Source organism: Oryzias latipes, chromosome 3 (genome assembly GCF_053564925.1).
Source record: "Oryzias latipes strain Hd-rR chromosome 3, Olatipes_Hd-rR_3.1".
Lineage (NCBI taxonomy): Eukaryota > Metazoa > Chordata > Actinopteri > Beloniformes > Adrianichthyidae > Oryzias > Oryzias latipes.
In genome coordinates this window covers 26,805,300-26,820,869 of record NC_136239.1, presented here as the reverse complement: position 1 = coordinate 26,820,869, position 15,570 = coordinate 26,805,300, and the positions used below count along the sequence as shown (strand labels likewise).

Here is a 15,570-nt window from a genome sequence, read left to right as displayed (position 1 = left end):
CAGCCGCAACGTCCTGCTTTTTCTGCCACAATTATCACAAAAATGCATGTGAGATTGCGCGGGGGGGGGGCTGTCGATCAATACAGACCATGAATTTCTGCTTCTTTTTTTTTTGTGGATGCTGGTGTGCCGCAGGATTTTTGTCAAGGTTAAAGTGTGCCTTGGCTCAAAAAAGGTTAAAAAACACTGGTCTAGAGGACCCAACTCCCAATGTTAAAGTGCCTAGGATAGCACAAGGGTTATGTGAGAAGGCCCTGATTCAAAACCCAGCTGGGACCTTTCTGTGTGGACTTTGCATCGTCTCAAACATGCGTGGGTTTTCTCCAGGTGCTCTGGCTTCCTCCCACATTTCAAAAACATGCCTCATAGGATAATTGGTGACTCTAAAAATGTTCATAGGTGTTGATGTGTGTGTGACTGATTGCGTGGCTCTGCATCCTCTCCAGGGTGTACCCCACCTTCACCCAACAGTAGTTGAGACAGGCCCTGGTAATCCCATGACCCTGAAAGAGATGCACATGGATGGATGGATTGATGGGTTCCCATGTGGGTGAATCATTGGAGATTCAAACTGTACTTTGTGCCTACCAATTGGCACTTTCATAATGATGTTGAGTTGAAAGGAATGAACTGTGGTCATCTTTTCACTTCAGGCTTCATTTTTACTATTGAGAATTCAAACGATGATGCCAGAGATTACAGTGGTATGAGAAAGTTTGGGTACCCCTGATAATTTCCAAGATTTTTCTTCATAAATCATTGATTTTTTGGATCATCAATTTTTAGTTAAATATATCATATAGCAGATGAATACAGTGATATTTGAGAACTGAAATGAAGTTCATTGGGTTTAAAGAAACAATATTGTGCAATAATTACTTAAACAAAAATAGACAGTTAAGCAAGATATTCTATTTTGCTCAACTGTAGCCCTGTGACTACATATTTAGAGGGTTAGCTTCAATATCAGCTCAGGTCTTAAGAGGTTGTGAAGTAAGTTTCTGCTTTTCAATTTGTTTTTATTTGATGTTTTGCTATGGATAGGCTATTCTGAGCTTTAAATAGTATTGTCTTAATGAATACTAATGCCTGTCCTGATTGACCTTCTTACTGTTCTACTTTTATATTTTTGGCTTCTAAGGAAAGTTAGATTGTAAAAACAGTTTTAATTAAAAATCAAAACAAAACAAAAATATGAGGTTCCATTTGTGCCAAAAATCTGTTTTTGTGTCCACTGTCTATGTCTTTGGTCGTCCCACTTTGTCGTCAGGACTTAGCAACCGTTGCTACTGTCGATAGCTACTGTCGATAGCTACTGTCGATAGCTATTGTCGTTAGCTAGGGTGTTTGCTGCTGTCGTTAGCTACGACGTTTCCCCGTGTTTTGTCGTTAGATGTTCTCGTTTTTCAAATTTGCCAAAGTCGTCAGAAAAGTCCTTTGTAAGGCCGGTAAATTTTTTCCTGTACTACCACGGAACGAAAAAGAAATGTTTATCAAAGCAGACGTCAGGGTTAACCATGACAACACGTTTTTAAGATGAACTTTATTCTGATATTCCCTCAAACGCGTATTGCCAGAAAGGGGGGGGGGGGGGGGGGGATTGCATACAACGCTTGAAACGAAAACAAAGTGGCGCATTACCGCCACCACCTGATCTGGAGGCGAACTACTTCTATTTAACGCGGAGAATGACACATAATAAATATGAACATTTTACGAAGACTATTTATGAATGTGCTGTGTTCTGATCATGAAAAACGTGGTTGATTTATTAATAATAAAATTACAAACACATTGGTGTTGATTTAATGTATTTGTTCAGAAATAAACCCTCAAGTCATTAGTCCATGGCAATATTTATTTTTTTGCCGCTGAACGATTTACGGGGGCCTTGCAAGGAGGCCTTTAAAATATCTTTGATGAGTTACCTTCTCAAATTTTAGTGGGTCGAGTCACTAATTATGAATATAACAGTCGAAAACTGACTGGTTTTTGAGCTTTTCTTTTTAATCTATTTATGTGACCATGAGATGGCGCACTCGGGACCACATAAGGCTCTTATTAGCCCGTCTGATCCTCGTTTATCCATCAGATTTGTAACAACATATTTTATAAAGATCAGTCATTTTTCAAAATAATTTGAAATAATAGTTTCATCACAAGATTAAATTAAAGCCATACTCTAAATAACTTTAAACGGGAACGTGAAACCGTTGTACGCTGCACCCCCCCCCCCCCCTTTCTGGCAGTGCGCGTTTGCAGGATTGTCAATAAAGGTTTTTTTTTTTTTAAAGTGTTTTGTTCCGTGATAATACGGGAAACAATTTATCGACCGTACAAAAGACTTCTCTGACGACCTTTGCAAAATTTGAAATACAGCAAGATCTAAGGACACGACATGGTGAAAGAACGTAGCAAACGACACTAGCAACGGTTGCTAAGGATCTTCCTGACGACATGGCGAGACGACGTAGCAAACGACACTAGCAACGGTTGCTAAGGATCTTCCTGACGCCGTAGTTAGACGACATGGGATAAGGACAATGACAAAGATAAAGTTTAAGGATAAAGCAAGCATATACATCACAAAGTTAATACAAAGTAATAATCAAAGAATCATGGGCATGCAGAAGATATTGCTTAGTAATACATAGACATGAACCAATGTAAAATGAACTCGTTCAATAGACATAGACAATGAGCCCAAAGCATAGACAGTGGACGCAAAAACACGATCAGTGGACATAGACAATGGACCAAAGACATAACAGTAGACGCAAAAACACATTTTGATATTTTTGGCACAAATGGAACCTCATACAAAAAACAGTATAACAATTTGACATGTGACTATAAACCTTTGTAACATGATTTTAGATCATGGCCACAGTGAAAAAAGGCTAAAAAAGAAGATAAAAACAGATGTGATGGTTTTTGCTACATGTCATCATCGAGTTTGCAAAAATAAAAGAGCCGTTAAGAGGATTTTTTAAATCTTACCTTTAAATCGGTTTCATGGAGTGTAATGTGTTTAATCCATCAATACTATTTAAAAAACTCTGACTTCAAAACCCCTCAAAATCCCACAAAAGCAAGTTACTTTGTGGATTGTTGATTTAGTGACCCCAGATTACAAAGCACAGAGACTTTATAACAGAGTTTGACATTTTGGGGCTTGACTTCAGTGTGAGTTACAGAGGGGATTCTGAAGGCTTAACAGGCTTATTCCACCTTGTTATCCTTCACGGTCCTCCCTCTTATGCCTCATGCTTCTTCAAGTGCCACCATAAGGAAATAGGAAATAAAAATCATCACAGCTCAAAGATTATCTCGGCCCCATTGGTTACAGTGTGTGAATCTTGGGGTTTGCTAATTTTATGCCCTTTTTTTTACTGCTTGTGAAATATGTTTGACTTTGTCAAAATTGTGTTCATTTAGTCAGGATTTTCTGTGCTTTCGTCTAAATGCCAGGAGGTATATACAGTATCATATAAAATGTACTTAAATAGATTGAGTTTAAGTATTAAAGTGACTATCAGACACTATCTAGATAAATTTGACAAAAACATTGCACAGGAGAAAAGTATTTTGCAACATTCACCACTACAACAAGTAACAAAATGTAATTAAAATTGTGGAGTTGTTGATTTAAATGATGTTATACTAATGCTAAAAAAACACTCTCTGGAGTTTTCTACTCATTGACACACATAAGTATACAATGACTGTAGATTTTTATAATCGAATTCTAAATGACAAAAATGAAGTTTGAATTGGAATGGGCAGTTTGACTACGGTTGGCCCACCTCAGCATCTTAACAAAAATGACTGATTGGATGGGACGTGTTATTGAGTCGGACAATAGGCCAACCCAACCACCAACCAAAAAAGAAGTACTCCAAACATTGCAGGAATTTGAGCTCTGATCAGATAAAGACTGATTTAACCCCAGCCCCTAGAAAACAAAGCATTAAAGATCTAAAAGCTCCATATAACCAGACAGCACAAATGTTTATAGATTTTCTAAAAGTTGATCTTCAGCTGTCTTTTGAAAAACCATCACGTTTGGTACTTTCGTGTTAAAGTTAAACTCAGGAACAAAGGTGGGGGCTATGTTCCACCTTGAAGGTGATTATTGCAAAATATAAAAGAGATGCGGTCAGCATTCTGTCATATCACAGGACGAGCTGTGAGTACCTCTGAAGTCTCTCTGAGGGCCCAATTAGATGTTCAGATGCGCAGTCCTGTAATCTCATCATCACAAGTGCAGAAGGCTGACCAAGGAGAACTTACCTGCTGAGATTTTATGCTCTTTTTAATGGCAGCTAGCAGCTAGCAGGACTCTAGTGCAAGGTTTGCGTAGAGATCAATATTCCTATTGCCCTTTTTCTTCTTTTTTTAGTGTTTGGTCTGTATTATATGAGGCTTGTTTGATTTACAGATGTTGCTTGCTTAAAGGAAAAATCAAACTTCTGCATTAACGTTTTTGTATTTTTACTGTTGAGTGATCCAATGAAAAAATGTCTTTTAAGACAATACCTTACCATTAAATATTTATAAATCACTTATTTCAACCTTGAATTGTTAAAGGAAGAACAACTTGTTGTAAAAGGGTTTTTTTTTAGAAGTAAGTGCACGTTTTGAGGATAGATGAAGTAATGGTTATCTAGATAATAGTTGGAAAATGTAAGTCTGATTGAGAGCAGGCGAACAAACAGACTTTCCAACCCAACTATAATACCTCCACCAGTTTTTACTAACATTTAGATTAGAGATTCATATTTTTACGGTTGGTTGTCTCCACATATAACATTCACGTTTTACTGAAGCAAAGGGGCATTCCTGAAATGGTGTCTGTAATTATACACATGAAAAAGTGTTGACATAATTCTTTTAATTAATTCTCACTTAGTTTCTCAAGATTATTACAATTTTTCAGAAGCTTCAATTTCATATAAAAAAAGTATTCTTCTTGACCTTAACAAGAATATAAGGGACTTTTTTTAAAAATTAAAAGTGCACGTGTTAAATAACAGCCTAATTAGCATTAAAGCTATGTACAGTGGAAGGACTTAGTTAATTTTTTTTTAGAATGTTATCAATCTACAGGGAAGCAATTCTTATTACAGGTGTTTTACATTTTGGAACTATCAAAAACTAGCACATGCATATGAAATAGTCATGGCAAACTCTTGACATACCAATTGACTTGTTTACTTCTGTCTTTGGTTTATTATAAAAATCAAAATCCAATTTTCCTTTTCTGAGTGGCCCATTTTCTAGAAGCTTTAACTACTGATTGGCTCCACTTTAGAAATTTTGGGAACAAGAGGAGTCTTAATGCTACTTTTGCTCTGGGCCCCCTCCTGTTTTAAAGTTCAGTGTGGCCTTTCCTTGACCAGATGAGTTCTAACTGTTTTAGTCAGACTGAAAAGGAGAGCACTACAATCTGTTGTGCATGCTTGAAGTTGCATTCCAATGCAATTGGGTCTACAATAGTCACTGTAAGTTAAGCAATGCTCAAAGGAGTTTGATTTTTGTGGTAGAAAAATCTCTGATTTTCACTCTTTTAGTGTAATGTTAACTATTTACATCATATCCTAAGGCTAAAAACTGAGGCAGAGTGCTGGAGACATGTTAACAGTAACAGTAAATGTTTTTTTTTTTCATTTTTAACTGCTTTGTCTCAGAAATTGTCAGGAAAATAAAGACCTCCAGCTGAGAAATGTCTATTCTAGATGGAAGCATTTATGTCTTACTTTGTTTTTAGTCTGATCAGCTGTTGTGTCATTTCTTGATGCCCTGATTTGACAGCCTGCCATGTCAAAAGGCTGCTGCAATGTCCTAGCCATTCATCGCCTCCAGCGTGCAGTGATACTCCCCCACATGCACCTATGCAGGCCTCCGTGAGCCCCTGCTTGCTTTGGATCAGTCTGCATCTGCTGCACCCACACTGTGTTTCTTCAAATCAATATTGTTTTATCAGGACGTTCCACAGGATAATAAACAATATTTCTGGGTATCAGTTTAGTCCTTCTTCTACGCCAGACTGGTTGACTTTACAGGTAAAAAGCCTTTACTAGTGCAATGTGTAATCATTATATTTAATTGGCGCAAATACAGCTTGGGTGAGTGAGTACGTCTACTCACCTTTGCTTTCATCTCCCCGTTTAGAGGTTGGCATTGCCTCGAGGCATGTTCCACGCGTGAAAGACAGTCTTTGCGGGTTTGTGATCACTTGTAGATCTGTACTGAGGCCTCTGACTTTTTGTTTTTCTGTCAGGCTATGAAGGATCCATTAGATCATTTCATCATCAAATGAGTATTTTACATTAAATTTGTTCTTGCATCGTGACATTTTTGTAGTAATTTGAATCAGCCCAACTCCCAGCTCTACTACAAAAATGATTCCATGTTGTTAAGGATATAATACCTCCCCAGGCCCACCGTGTTCAGAGGAATGAAGAAAGAAGAAAAATGTTATCTTTATTGAAATGATTTCCTCTACAAAAAAGGGTAATTTCCCCTTTGTAGCATCAATAAAGTTTTATTCTATTCTATTCTGTTCTTTTCTGTTCTGTTCTAAAGAAAATAGACCAAAAAGAAAGAAGGCAAATCTCTGTGTCTATGTTAAAATAGACAATCAAGAAAATCTATAAAGCAAGGACCATAGTCATCATCACTGTATAACTTGGTTCTTGAAGCTTTAACACAAAATCTCACATTAATCATCAACTCAGTAATCCAGCAATTTCATCTGGTTTGTTTACAAATCATGAAGAAGACTTTTTTAAATTTTAGGCCAACCCTTATAATGCTATGTAAGAAATTGTACCATAACTATTGTTTTTCTAACACAGATAATCGAAGAGGATCGAATCATCTGACTAATGCCATTCAAAATTAAAAGATAAACTCAAGCAATTTTACCTGAAAGTATCTAGAAAAAAGTCCGAAACGTCTTGTAAAGCTTGTCTTAAACAAGTTGGAAATACGAGTTACCTGTATAATTTTAACTTTAAGGATTTAACATTTGTTTCTGAATTAATAATAATAACAATAATCATAATGGATTGGGTTTTTCTGCACTTTTCCAGACACTCAAAGCGCTTACAGTGTGTCCATTATTCATTCCCTCCTCATTCATACTTGGTGATGGAAAGCTACTGATGTAGCCACAGCTGCCCTGGGACAGACTGACAGAGGCGTGGGTCTCAGTACGCGCCTACGGCCCCTCTGACCATTCATCCGTAATCATTTCTAATTTATAGCAGAACTAAAGTTGTTTTTTTCAGTTTGTATCTGTTTTGTTGTGAGCCTGAACTAGCACATATGCCATCTTCATTGGGAGAGTAGAGGCAGTGGAACCTTCCAAAAAAAACCTCGATAAAAGCACTGAATTTCACCACTTGGGTTTGTCATACTTAGCAGTGAATATAGGGACACTCAATGCGAACATTACTCTAATGTACCATATAGAGGTGGATATACAGGTGGAAATGATTGTTATATTTAGCCTGGAGAGCAGTCTACCTGCCATTTCATTATCCGGGCCCTGCCTCTGTGTGCCTGCTTGTGTAGCTACACTACTATTACTTCACCAAACAGGTTTTTGCTCAAATCTTCACGAGCACAACATTTTTTGTATGTGTTAAAACCTCTTACTCCAATAAAGTAGCACGAGCTGTGGAGAACAGCTACAAAAAAAAGTAATAGGAGCAGATAGCCTGCAGCACCAGAAGCAATGACTAGAGTGACCTGAGCTGCTTCAGGACAGGAGTTTGCATGCTGACTGAAGAACTGAGGCTGTACAGGCTGCACTTTTGTCTGAAGAGGGGGGGGAGACAGAGTGGGATGAAGAAAACAGAGGGATGACAGACAAAGATGTAGTAGCTTCCTCTGAGTCAGTGTTTGGTCAATGACATGTCCAGTTTGACATAGAACAAATAAATCTTAAATAGCTATCTTCCACAGCTTTTAGAATAAAAAATGAGGAGATAAAACTTTTATGATAAACAAAAAAATAAATAAATACACTGGTAATCTCTTTCAGCTGGTAATGACCCAGGTGGAACTGGTTCGGTTTGTTTGGGTTTCAGAACACTGCCGTAGATGGATGGAAAAATAAACCTGAGACCTTCTAACTTTTAAAAACTAAGTCCAGATGACAGCCCCTAAAGCTACTACTATGATGGAATCACCATGGATGAATGAGAGTCTTCATATTTTTACTCAAAGACTACTGGGGTCAGTTTGCAAAAAATAGCAATTTCCTATGTACTCCAATTAAAAAAAAAGTAACCTAAGATAAACACATTTTTACTACATGCTGCCATTTTCCACTCTTTCTATGTATGACAATTTCATTGGGGTAGTAGGGGGTTGCGAATGTGAGTGTGTTTTTTTTTTTTTAATCAGTAGTTTTGATTTTATTATGGGAGCCGGTTTAGCTCGTGCTGGTTTGCGGCGCCTTCCATCCGTGAAACCCAGGTTCGAATCCAGGCTGCTACCTGTTCCCTTCTCTACCTCTGTGCCGGTCCCAAGCCCGGTTGCTTTGAGAAGGTTGCGTCAGGAAGGGCATCCGGCGTAAAACAGTGCCAAGTTTTCCATGCGACTTGTTCGCTGTGGCGACCCCTGATGGGAAAAAGCCAAAAGAGAAACAACAACAGTTTTGATTTTATTAGAGCTCCAATTTAGGTATAAAAAGGGTCAGCAAACAGAACTTTATCCTGCCCAACAAGCCACTTTTGGCACATTGTAGAGGTGTGGAACAACAGAGATGGTTCATTCAGGGTGTATACAGTATGTCTGTAGTTTAATTCATCACAATCTGGATTCCCTAGCCTCATCTCAGAAGCATCTGACACGAGTTATACCTCTAATGTATTCAGTCAAAATTCTTTTCAACTTTTTGTCACAACATTGCCAGTTTCACCCCCATTTTTTAAGCTCTTTATTTAATTTGCCATGGCACCAATTGCACTAAAATTGAAGGTTTTTTCCTTGTTTTTCTTTCTTTATGTAAAAATGAATACTTTTCTTTTTGTAAGCATGTATTTTTACATTTACAATAGTAGCCCACATTTAAAGTGCAAATCATTCCAAGGATCATTCAATACACGGATAAAGAGGTTTCATCATGAATGTGCAATGAGACTTTTGTAAGGAAGGTGATGCAATGGATGCAATCATTCTGTTTCAGTTACATTTGTTGAAGTCAAGCTGATGCCTTTTAGAAAAGACATGAATTAGTAGTACCTTGCAACACGTCATATTCAACAAGAAAATTATATTTCCCTGATCTGACTTCATTCATCTCCACTATGTTGAACATCTCTTTTAAAAAAACATGGTCAAATCATTTTTTTCCAAAGCAAATGTTGTTAGAGTTGTGGCATGAAAATGACTCCAGCATCATTACTGTATTTTTATTTCTGCATTCAGTTGTTATTACTGCATAAACGAACTGAATTAGCATTCAGATAGTGAGCAAATCTCATTGTCATATATTTATATATTACTCGTCCAAAATATAAAAACAAGACTTGGAAAAAACAGGAACATTTTTAATTAAAAAGCTGTAAAATACAGTGTTTAAATAGTATTTAGAGTGGATGCTGATGTTGATGAGGATTACCCTAAGGTCACATTCACACTGGTAGATTAAATTCCCTCCAAGGTTTTTTGTCTGCTTCAAACAAGCAAAAACTGGTCTTAGTTCAGTTGAATGTATGTAAATTATGTAATTACAAGTGTCAGAAAAAACAATCACACAATGTAAAACTAAAGACGAGGGACTCACAAAAAAGTGGAAAAATGTCTGATTGTCCCATACTACCTACCATTTCCTTTTTCTTATTGTGTTTTGGATTCTGGAAATTACTTCTACGTTTTTGTTTTTTTTACAAATCAGGACAAGGTAGGCACTGGGGGACATTGCTGATTGGATGATGAAGATGTTTGTCTGTCGTTTCAACCAAAAGTTATTTGGCATGAAGCTATATTGGAAAAGATCAATCCAATAGTCTCATAGTACCTACCTTTTCAGTTTTCTTTTTGTGTTTTGCTTTTTAACATTTAATTTTGAATTCTTAAAATGACATTCTTTTTAAATGTAATTTTTTTTTTTTGTAATTGTGTTTTTATTGGTGATCCTAAATTGTCCCTTTAGGTGTGAGGGTTTCTGTCTGTATAGTAGCTGAAATAGGCCCCAGCAACCCACGTGACCCTGCAGTGGAAAAAGTAGATGGTGGATGGGTTGTGTCTGCTGCAGGGCCATGTTCCAGGCAGCTGCTGCATGCCTTTTCCTGCTCGTCTGTTTATAGAATCATATTAAAATAAAGGTCAGAATGAGCAATATTCTAACTCTAATCCATACTGCCAATTTAGCAGCCTTTGGCCAATTTGCATCCACCTTCTTCAACAATTCCAAAATTTCAGCAATGGTGCCCATAATGTGCAAAAAAGATGCACAATATTGTTTTTAATCAAACAGTAGTTCAAAGCAGTTTTATACACTGCTGCTTTGCATAAAGAGACAAAATGCGAGAAGAACTTTAAAGCAGCTCCTCAAAGCAACTCGACCAGACTTCACAAATAATTGTTTTCCTCCTAGGATACCATAAGGCTAAACAATGAATTATACTCTCTTGTTTACTGTTTTCTGTACACAAGAGAACAAAAACAGCTCAGAGCAAAAAGAGATTTAGTGTACAAAAAAGTGAAGCGGCAGAGGCCCCGCCAGTGTTGTGTCTGAGTCCTGGCGGCTCAAAGATACTGTCAGCTGCAGAGGGAGAAAAACTGTTGAAATGAGGTCTGTGGTTAGGGTTTCTGGATGTATATGATTCCAAGGAAAAGTAAAAATCCCCAAACTATCTTTATCTTCTTTTTTTTATTTCCAAAAAAAATGTATAGTTTAGCCTCTGAATGTACCCCTTGATACCTGAATTTATTTCCAGCTATAAAAGAAAAATTGCATTTATGTTTCTGTTTTCACGCAGATGCTAAATTAAGGTAATTTTGGAGCTAAAGCGTTTTGCCGCATTTTGCATCAATTGGCGTCAAGGGGTTAAAGCAGGTGGGATGCATTGAGGGTTGGTACAATTTTATCAGCCTATCCAAACAAAATAGGGTTTTAGTGCAAAAAGAGAGTTTATTCACAACCTTTTTTTTTAAAACCAACAAGAACATAACACGCCCATAGGCAATTGTGAATACTGCTTTAGGTGTATCTAGATCTTTAATAACCGTTCAGGTTTAATTTTGACAGCAGGCTTTCTGCTGGCTTTATCTTTTGGGTGTCCAACCTAAATTTATGCTGCTGATCCAGGAGAATCAAGCAAAACCTAAGATCCTGCTCCATAAAGCAGATAAGATGAGACGGTTTTTGCATTTCTTTTATTTTAGTTTTATCTCATAGCTGAGCAAACGGATTTACAGCAAAGATGAACAGTAGCAATGTTAGTCTTCCTTCAGTCCCTCTACAGTAAAGTAAAAACATTCTTTCAGTATTACCTCTAAGAGTGAAGCCTGTCAGTGAGAAAGCGGTTTTGCAGGAAATGACCTACTACACTCTTGAAGCAAATTGCATTTTTTGTTTCAGAATAACCTCTAGTTCAACAAATTTCTCACTTTTCCCAACCCACCCTTTTACCATCTCTCTTTTCTTCTTATTTGCTCAGCCTGTCCTGTGTTGTGTGTGGAAATCCTCCCATATGCTCTGCTCCATCAGAGCAGGTGGCAAACCGTAGGTGAAACCAACACCTTTGCTTGTGCTCACATCCAACCCTTGAAGCCAAATTCATGCTGCCACTGGGTTCTCTAATCAACTGTGGAAGTTCTTGCTGAGCTTTCTGTTCTTATAACAGAACTCTCATTTTGTTTAGGTTTAAAATCGGTTGTGAATGGAGGGATGTAATTCTGTCTCCACAGCTCTTTGCGATGGATTAAAATTAACAGTCGTCACACTTAAGCTGTAGTGATTTATTGAGGAGAAGGAATTAACTGGAATCATAAATACAGCGTGAAGAAATGAACACTGACAGAAATCCAGCAGTTCAGTCTCTTTAAATCAAATTATTAAAAAAAAATTAATCCAATCTATAAAAAGTGACATTATAATTTTATTAAGGTTGCATTAGAATAGGTAATGTTGCCGTTTACCTAAATTTGCACTTATAATAGTTTGTGCACAAAGCCAAAAGGATCCATGCATTTTCTCCTTTCGGTAGGACAACTTGGATAGTTACCAGAACTGTGCAGATTCTCCTCCATTGTACTTTAAGCATGGAGCCTGAGAGATCTGAGCGTCTTCTGTGCCTCTGTCTTCTTGAACAAGATGCTGCAGAATGTTCCACAGAAGTTTCCTACTGACGTCCCTCAAAGACTGACGGTCTTACTTGAGTGAAATGTGCTGCAACTTTACTGAGGAATCACACTGTGAGGGTGGGAGATGTGACAGGACTGTTAAGCTTTATAAATGGATGAAAGAGCCCTTATGTGGATGAGGCGAGGCTATTCCCTCTGTATATCTGGGTGATGGCAGCTGCTCCCAACATGTGTCAGTGTTGTGCACACAGCTGTTAACTGGGAAATAGTTCTTCCTCTTTGAAAGATTTTTTTTTTTTTTCTGCAGAATACATAAATATGAATGCTTTAATCACAATATTAGCAGTTGTTCCTTATAGTCTTTTTTTCTTGGGCTTCTATTGATGAGCAGTTTTTTTGAGTGTGTCACTGAGTACACAAAAACACAAGTAAAGCCTTTTTATTTGAACACCCCAAAACAGGCATGTCCAAAGTTCAGCCTGAGGGCCAAATGTGGCCCATGTTCAAATTTCCACTGGCCCACAGGCTTCTTTCATAAAATTATATGCGTCCCCCAGCACTTTCTACTTATTTTGAATATGTCAACTGTAAACACAAAAAAGAAACTTAACAGTTAAACCCACTGATTTCAAGACAAGTGGAAATTGGCACATTTTTTCAGTGAAATGTGAACACATTTGTCTTTCAAATATAACAAGAGACTGTGGCTGTTTTCAAGGAATTCAATATCTAGAGGTACTACTAAATCAGACTTGCTAACCATGCCAAGCTAATTGGGAATGAACGGTGCAAAAAATTGACAGTAACTTAGGTAAAAACATATTTGCATGTAATTCTTTTCCATAGCAAGAAATGAAAAGTGGCATAGTTCGGAAAAAAAGTTCATTAAATTGTTCACTTGCAATTAATATTATTAAAATAGTTAAAAGAATGTCAGCCCAAATGGTTGGCCCTCAAACATTTCCACTTCTCCAAATCTAGCCCTCTTTGCTAAAAGTTTGGACACCCTGCCCTAGACTTAAAGAGGAGGTCTGTTCCAGTTGTCCAAGAGATACATCACTGTTTGATCTAACATTGCAGATCAGAAATAATGAGAGTTAGTTCTGTAAAAAATATTTTTTGTCAACCAGGTCATTTAAACAATTGCTTATAGAATGATAGATTATCAAAAATATTTTGTGGCTTAATAAGATAGTTGTAAAAATGCCTCTATCCCACCCAGAGCTCTGTCCTGAGTAGTTTTTTTTCTATTTTTTTGTGTAAAACTGTGAGATGTTGGACAAAAAAACTAAAAACATCTTTAGTTTCTAGCAGGATTTGTGTGTAGCAAAGAAGTGATGTCGGACTAAAAGCCAACACTTATTTTTAAAGTCTTCTTAGAAAAAAGACCAAAATGACAGGAGCCAGAGGCAGACAAGAACTGCTCGGAAAATGTTTTACATCAAATCGTTTTTTGGGGGATTTCTGGATAATGAGGTTCATTTGATCAACTAAACACTAAACCTATTAAACCTACAACCTGTTGACTGGAATTAGAAATCACTGGGTATTCCAGGATTGTACCGTATACATTTTTAACACAATCATTTCTAACATTTATTGGAAAGAAGCTACTGTGGGACCAGACTTTGAGCTAAACGTGTGGATCTTCTTGTACTTTCAGAAGAATAACCTGTTTTTTACTGTTGAAAAAGTAATAAAATGTAATTATTTTCTCTGTTTCCTTCTGTTCTCTAATAGAAAAGTTCACCTCCGATGCCTCTGGCTCCTCACCTTTACACAGGGACCCAGCATTCCCAGATTCTCCTGCTCACTCGGTGGCTGAGCTGCCACCAGAGGAGGTGCCTTTCCGAATCGTCCATTCAGATGGAGAGTCAAAAACTGAGGGAGAAGGTTTGTCTGGACGACCTGCTTTTTCCTCTGTCCTAACCGTGATGGCAGGAACCGTCAAGTATCCAACAAGTCTTGATCAAACTGGAACGTTGCCGACCATCAGCAGGGAGGAGATCCACACTACCCAATGGCCTTCATGGAACTCCAGCCGACACTCTGTCTCATCCTCCACATTGTCATTTTTGAGCGACAGGATCCTCCAAGCCAGCTCAGGTGTGTGTTTTTTTTTAGGTGTCTGAAAAACACACCATTTAAACTCAAGGCTCAGCCGTCTCCAAGCCACCAGCTTTGTCATTAATGGATAGGAAGAAGGTTCTCTCATCACTTCCAGTTTTATTGTTGATCTGTGTCACCCCTTTAGTTTCATCCATGTCCTCTGTGTCATTGGTGATTTTTCTTTCACTTCGTATGTGTTTTTTTCTGTTAAGAGGATAAAAAAAGACGCTCTTCTGTGTCTAGCTCTGCTGCTCAGATAAAGACAACACATTATTACCAGCAACGCCGAAGGGTTGGACAGACAGAGTAACAATTTTAAAACCCACCTCTCATTCAGCCCATGACCTACATTCAGTTGTAAAAGGAATGCAATATGCCACGAGCAAACTATCCGACTTTCCAAGTGCAGTCAATAATGGAAAGAGAGAAAGAAACTCCCTGGACTCATCCATGGTTAAAATCTTTGGAAGTACAATTGTAACTCATACAGCAGAAACCAACATGGGCTGAGCAGACTCCGAAAAAATTAATTAAATAGTTTATACAGATGAACTTAAAATTCAGAACACACATGAAGTCTGTATCAGCCAGCAACTCTGAAATTAGCCCCTTAATATTCTCCAATCAAGTGAGTCAAACTGTTCAGAGTCAGCAGGGAATCCCAGACTCCCACATCAGCGTTGCTGTCTGCCCACGCCAAAGGCTATTTGGTTTCTAGTCATGTCACACAGCAGATGTTACACCCAACAGCTTACATCAAGAAGGAAGAGAAGACAGCAGTAGATCCTCACACATTTAGTCCCAAAACTGTTGCAGGAGTGTTGCAACTTACTTCATCTTTAGATCCTTAACACCAGCGATGACCTTCCCACATGAACCCGTCCCCCCAAACACATTTAAAAAAAAAAGGTTTTCTCCAGACCTCAGCAGATCAGTCGTCTCTTTCGTGAACTGAAACTGCCACTATCACGTTCCCATTCTGGCAGAGCATCCCCTGAGTGTGCATCTGATCCTGGTGATTTACTGATGGCAGTGGGTCACAGCAGTCCAAGACTTCCTGCCATCAAAATGAATCATAACCAGGGAGAGACGTATCAAGAGCACAGCTCAGATCTGCTTCCACTCACTTGCGGC

The 15,570-nt window shown here is 37.9% G+C and overlaps 1 protein-coding gene across 1 annotated transcript in view; it reads left to right on the top strand.

The window, feature by feature from the left end:
• Window positions 1-15,570, top strand: part of kiaa1549lb (KIAA1549-like b) — a 66,854-nt gene that overhangs the window by 15,145 nt on the left and 36,139 nt on the right. Inside the window, exon 2 of the mRNA XM_023953517.2 lies at window positions 14,068-14,433. Coding sequence (XP_023809285.1) covers window positions 14,068-14,433 — 366 coding nt within the window. The remainder of the gene's footprint in view (window positions 1-14,067; window positions 14,434-15,570) is intronic.